At 43.5% G+C, this 6,956-nt stretch overlaps 1 protein-coding gene across 1 annotated transcript; it reads left to right on the top strand.

Moving 5' to 3' along the window:
* The first annotated feature begins 4,384 nt into the window (after positions 1–4,384).
* On the top strand, positions 4,385–6,041 carry LOC135236295 (odorant receptor 131-2-like). Its single transcript, XM_064302564.1, has one exon. It carries the CDS (start codon positions 4,923–4,925, stop codon positions 5,874–5,876), a length of 954 nt encoding a protein of 317 aa, XP_064158634.1. The 5' UTR covers positions 4,385–4,922; the 3' UTR covers positions 5,877–6,041.
* Positions 6,042–6,956: the final 915 nt, after the last annotated feature.

The following is a 6,956-nucleotide window of genomic DNA, read 5'->3' on the forward strand; positions in this document are numbered from 1 at the left end:
CATTTTACGGCCCGCGGGCCGGATGCGGCCCTTTGGTTGACTCTGACCGGCCCGCGTAAGGTTCATAAGAAATTACAAAATAAACTTTTTTTTTTTTTTTTCGTATTTTCTTATTACCTCATACGTGGATTAAATGTGCATGGCTTTTATTTTGAAGTTATACACCCTGTGTTTTTTACGTAGTGCATAGGGACGTAAGGTACGTACGTGATGCGTGTTACCACAGAGCTGAAAAAACTGCTAAAAAAACTTTTCGGCTCTGTGTGTGTTACTGAATGGACGTTAGCTGTCTCGACGACTTTCACCCCCAAAATGTCAACTAAAAAAAGAAAGGTAGACGCTGAATGCAGGGTTTTCAAGAAGACATGGACTGCAAAGTATTTGTTTACTGAAATCAGAGGTAAAGCGGTGTGTTTGGTTTGCGGGAACCAGATTGCAGTGTTAAAGGATTACAATTTGAGTCGGCATTACGAGACGAAACATTCAGAGACATATAAAAACTTGAATAATGCTGAAATGGCGCGGATATCGGAAGATTTGGTCGTTAAGCTACAAAACAGCAAGGATTTTTACAAAGCTTCACACATCCAGGGGTGCAGCAACCAGGACCAGCTTTGTAATTTCCCACAAAATCGCTAAAAACAGTAAGCCATTCTCAGAGGGCGAGTTCGTAAAAGAGTGCTTGGTGGACTCTGCAGCCCTACTATGTCCTGAAAAAAAAGAAGCTTTTGAGCACGTCCCGCTGTCCAGGCGCACCGTGACAAGAAGGATCGAGGACATTGCAGTAAATTTGGAACTTCAGCTGCAACGTGATGTGGCAAATTTTGACTTTTCTCTTTGGCTTTGGACGAGAGCTGTGATGTCCGTGACACAGCCCAGCTACTTGTATTTGTCCGTGGGATAACGGACTTCAAGATTACAGAGGAGCTGGCAGCAATGCGCTCAATGAAAGGGACAACGACGGGGAGCGATTTGTTCACGGAGGTAAATGCATGCATGGACACGCTGGGACTGAAATGGGACAGACTGACGGGTGTTACAACGGACGGTTGTCCAAATTTAACAGGGAAAAATGTCGGGCTGTTGAAACGTTTGCAAGATAAAGTGACTGAAAACAACGCAGATCAGAAAGTAGTATTTTTGCATTGTATTTTACATCAGCATGTGTTGTGCAAGTCAGTGCTTAAAATTGACAATGTGATTGATGTTGTAACTAAAATAGTTAACTTTATTAGGGCACGAGCATTGAATCACAGGCAGTTTGTTGCACTTTTAGAGGAGCACGAGACAGAACATGTTGATATCAGCTATCACACAGCTGTGAGATGGCTCAGTCTGGGTAAAGTGCTAAAAAGAGTCTGGGATCTGAAAGCAGAAATCCGAGAGTTTTGTGAAAAGAAAGGCAGAGACATCCCAGAGCTCTCAGATGAGAAGTGGATGGCAGATTTTGCATTTGCTGTTGATGTGACCGCACTGATGACTGCACTGAACACCAAACTGCAAGGCAAGGGCCTTTTCATCCATGAAATGCACAACCTAGTGAAGGCTTTCATGACGAAGTTACAGTTTCTTTCGAGGCAACTGGAGAGCAACAATCTTACTCACATGCAAACCCTGAAAGAAGTCACACCATCAGATGATAACCTCCGCAGGTACTCATCCATGTTAGGAGCACTGCATGATGAGTTTTCAAGGCGATTTAAAGATTTCAGAACAATGGAGAGTGAAATGCACTTGATTTCCTCTCCATTTACCTGCAATGTGGATGATGTGCCTAGTGATGTCCAGCTGGAACTCATTGACCTGCAGTCTGATGCAGTACTCACAGAGCACTTTAAGTCACAACCACTGCTGCAATTCTACTCTTCTCTTAAGCAAGAGAAGTTTCCAAACATGAGGAGACATGCTCAGAAGATGTTTGTTCTCTTTGGATCTACCTACATATGTGAACAAACATTCTCAGTGATGAAGTTTAATAAGTCCAGATACAGATCCTTTCTCACTGATGATCATCTGTCAGCTGTGCTTCGCATCTCAACCTCAAACATTCACCCTGACTTTGATGCACTTGTTAAAGACCAACAGAGACTAGATTTCTCTCACTGAACAAGAAAAAACTGAAAAACGCAGAATGAGTGACAAGTGAAAATGTTTTAACTACAAATGTAGGCATCATTATTTTTCTAATATGATGTATCTTACTGAATTTGGCTGAAAATGGTCACTAATGTAATGAATCAAAAACTGTTCAAATGTTCACATTTTGTTAACCATTATTTTAGGAAATTTTATTGAGTAAATGTCATTTTTCCTAAGACAACCTCTCTTTTTCATTGCTCAATTTTAACTTATACTCTTACCAGTCTTACCAACTAATCAAAACAATTAATATTATGCAGACTTTTGTCCAGCCTTTTGGTCCGGCCCTCCATAATATTTTCTTGTTCTCATGTGGCCCCATGTAAAAAATAATTGCCCACCCCTGGTCTAGAGACTCAAGAGAAACTACAGGGGAACTCGGGAAGAGGCATTTGGCAGAACAAGTTGGACCCCACTCCAGAACTGCACTGTCGTTACCCAGTGGCCGTCCATCCAGAGCAGTGACAGTCAGAGGAGAGGGAGTGCGAGTGCCTTGTGTAGGAGAAGGAGCTGGTTGGCGGCGTCGCAATCACAGGCTGGGTGATCAAATACCCGCCTTGAGCTCAGCAGTGAATAACTGATAGTTTGCGCAGATCGGGGACTGCTCCTCCCAAACAGCTGTGGCCCAAGCTAGGGCCTTACCTGTGCGCAGGATGATTATGTAGGCAATCCGGGCACGATCAGTGGGAAACGAGGAGGGCTGACGCTGAAAGGTCAATGAGCATTGGATTAGAAAGTCTCGACAGCCACTTGGATTCCCATTGTAACGCTCTGGGGCTGAAAGGCGTGGCTCAACTGAGGGACCTGGGGCTGGGGCTGGTGCTGGAGCTGGGGCTGGGCGCGTAGGAGAGGGAGGAAGAGGGAGAGTAGATGGATTTGTGATGAAAGATGCTGGATGGTCTTAAGTATTTCACCCAATACCTGGTCATGTCTTGAAACGGCCGCCTCTTGGCGTGCAAGAATATCTTCATGGCATTGCATCGAAACATCGTGACTGGCCAAAGACACCACCAGGTTTTGCAGGACAGGGACCTCGGTGGCATAGTTATCCTCTGCTGGGTTCATTTTTAAGGCTCAGTCTTTCTGTCAGGACCGGGTCGGGATTCGAACCCCCGTCCTTGTGGTCAGAGTCTAGAGCTCTACCACTGGGCTAGACTCAAAGACTGAGGAACCCAAAAGTAGAGGCAGGCACAGGAAGTCAAACGATAAAGCGTTAATTTTCCAAGAACAAAAAACTGGATTCCAAAAAATATACACCAGAAAGTACTAAGACACAACAGTCTTTAAGTTCCAAAGAACACAATCCAAAAAACTTGTAAACAAAGAAGGCCAAAAAATTTCTAAATCCAAAAAACTAATAGAAAATGAAACTAAACACAAGAGAGTTTGCAAGCACAGCAACAGTCCAACAAAAGAGAGCACAAGGTAGCACTTACTCAAGGCAGACAGGACAAAGACTGAGCAAAGACAGCTACAAAACGGGCAACTTAACTACACAGCACAATTAAGACACAGGTGGAACATATTACCAAGACACACTCAAAGACAGAAAAAAAGGAAACCCAAAGTCAACAAGGATGTATTACAGTCCAGATCCTGACAGAATAAGGCACGGACTTGTGCCCCATGCAGCAGCTGGTCCTGGTGTTAGCCTTTTACTCACTCCTTACCAGCTTCTTAGCATGCCAGAGCCAATCCAGTCATGCCAAATCAATCAAAACTCTGCAAGATCTGGAGCGGGAAAAACAGGATCAAATATGGTTACATGGGGATTGAGCAAACATGGGAGATGTGTATGTGGTGCAGAAAACCAGGATATGGACCACATCCTAAATAATTGTCCCTTAAGTCCACCTGTGACGGAGTATGACCTCCTAGAAGCAAATTACATCGCATCACAGTGGATATTGGTTTGGAGCGATAAGATATGAAAGAATGAATCAAAACTCTGCCACTCTACTTCCACCTCTACCCACACACTTCCCTTAAAATCACCACGGGCTGCTTACAGCTGATCTTGGGATGTATTAGCATATGTCCTCTCAGGGAAATGAAATCACCCATACTGGGGTTATTAACTAATTATCCACAAACTCGGAATAAATAAATACATATGGATTCCCACTACTTTCACAATGTAAAACTTACATTATTGTGCAGAAATGTGTAATAAAGTGCAAAAAATTCATCTCATTCATACATTCAAGCAGCTGTTAAACACAATGCTCTCTGTGGCACAGTTGCACTATGGGTTGTGACAATGCCGTGAAACTAATTTGCCCCTTGGGAAGTACAGGACAATAATAGAACTAATGAATGAAAATCTATTGGCAGAAAATTATATAAATGCAACAACTCCTCTTGATACACAGCATCAGTGAACTGACACGGACAGGGTAAGGTAAGTGTGAGGCAGTTTACATGCAATATGATTTTTTTAAACTGCATGGATATTTATTATTGTGAGATTTTTTTAAATGACTGATTATTAATATTCCACTATAAATTGTGCTTTGTCACACTATACTCCTTACACTTTAATCTCTTTTTAAATTAAAGTCTTTTTTAAATCAATGGCCATTCATTTATTTAAATGTATATACAAATAATACTTTGAAACTGCTAATTATTTTATGATATTAAAGATATGCCATGTTTTGCACATTCAGATTGAATTCACTGTGTATGCATATGTTTGTATTTTACTTTTTTGTTTGCTTGTTTGTTTTTTATAACAAGGTTACTTCGGGTCCTTGCAATTTCTCACTGCCCCCTTCTGAACGATGCAAAATCTGACTGAGTATCCAGGAAACTCAACACCCAACGCAGACCTCTTAATAGCAATAAAAATCTCTATTGTCCTCCCCCTTTTCTTCGTCTTCCTCTACTTCATCGTCCTGATGCTGCACACCCTGGCGTCGCAAAGGCAGTTCTGGGAGAACCCGCGCTACATCCTATTCGGCTACATGCTGATCAACGACACCCTGCTGGTGCTGTGCTCCGTCCTGCTCTTCCTCCTCTTCCTGGCCGAGTTTCGGTTATCCTTCGTCCTCTGCATGACCCTGATCTTCATCTCCACCGTCACCTTCCAGAACACGCCGTTCATCCTGGCGACCATGTCGCTGGAGCGCTACGTCGCCATCTTCTACCCACTGCGGCGCCCCGCTGCCTGGCAAGCCGACCGCATTTGGGCCGTCATCCTGCCCACACTGCTCGTCAGCTTGGTGATGCCCATCATCGAGCTGTGCATAGGCGGGCGCTCCCCGGGCGCCAGCGCCCTCACCACCCTAGTGCTCTGCCGGAGCAAAGATCTCAACAACTCGCCGCTCCTCACGCTGGTCAAGATCTCGCTGTACGGCGTCTTCTTCCTGGCGGTGGCCCTGGCCATCCTCTTCACGTACGTGCGCATCCTGCGGGAGGCGCGGCGCATGCGGCGGGACCAGGCGGCGGTGGGCAAGGCGCTATACACGGTGCTGCTGCACGGCCTGCAGCTGCTGCTGTGCGTCATGACCTTCATGCAGCCCGTGACGGACCAGGCCTCGGAGGTCCAGGCGCGCTGGCTCCGCGAGGAGATCCACTTCCTCAACTACTTCTGCTTCGCCCTGCTGCCCCGCGTCCTCAGCCCACTCATATACGGGTTGCGGGACGAGAGCCTCCGCACCCACATGAGGAGGGCCGTCCTGTGCTGCTCCCCCGCAATCACCACTCAGCACATGGGCAAACCCGCAACCCATTAATGCCCAGATTTTTTTTCCCAGAGGTTTCTTACACAAGCATCTATAGTCATCCAAAAAATAAGAAAAGATGGAAAAAGAGTGGTAGAGACTTCGGCAACTTTAGTTGCCTGCGGGCTTAAATGGGTTAAAATCAGTGAGGGGTAGGGGTAAGTTACATTTCTTGAAGGTCCCCAACATTTTAAAATCTTGACCTCATCACTGAGAATTTGCTGCTGCAGGAGATTAACCTGTGCTTGGTTACTGTGCAGGATACTGTTCTTTAGGATTAATAAATATTTTAATATACTTAATGTGCACATGTCTACATATGTCTGGCATCTACATAAATGCTACATAAATGCACCAGATAAAAATAGCAGATGTATGACAGAGAGGCAGCGAAAGACTCCAAGTCAATTAAGTCAATATTAATCAAATTTCTACAATTGTTTTGTTGATTTATTTTATACTTTTCTCCTTCGACCCCAACTCACACGAGGAAAAAATAATTCCATGAAATGTACATGATAATGCAATATAATCTACAGACTAACCAGAAAATATTGTTTGGTGGTATTAAATTAATAAAAATAAATATGTCAAATGTGAAATATGTCTTGGAAAAACAAACAGCTGCCTCAGACGAGACTGGGTATCATTATTTAACATTTTCTTAAATCAGGCCAAATGTTGTTTTGTTGTCCCTACTTCTGGATTCCCTTGGTAACGGTGTACCCTAGGTGTAAATGTACATCTTTTTTAGCTGGAATTGGTCAATATGCTGTAGTCTCAACGTAATGCCAGTAAACAGGAAAAGAAGATAAATGTTAGATAAATGTCTGCATTGATGTTTGTCCATAAATGACAAACCATTTTCTAGCAAATAAAATTTTTGGTTCAAATTTACTGCAATAATAGAGGAAGACGTAGAGCTTCGCGAAGCAGTGAACAATGTACATACAGGCATATAATTATAAACAGCTGTCTTGTAAATATTCCACCAATTCCAGTGTTGGAAATGACAGAAATTAGGCTCCCAATAATTGTCTACGTTTACCTTGCAATGAAACATTTCAAAAGAGAACAAATGGTTTTTATAGG

Source organism: Anguilla rostrata, chromosome 12, assembly GCF_018555375.3.
Source record: "Anguilla rostrata isolate EN2019 chromosome 12, ASM1855537v3, whole genome shotgun sequence".
NCBI lineage: Eukaryota > Metazoa > Chordata > Actinopteri > Anguilliformes > Anguillidae > Anguilla > Anguilla rostrata.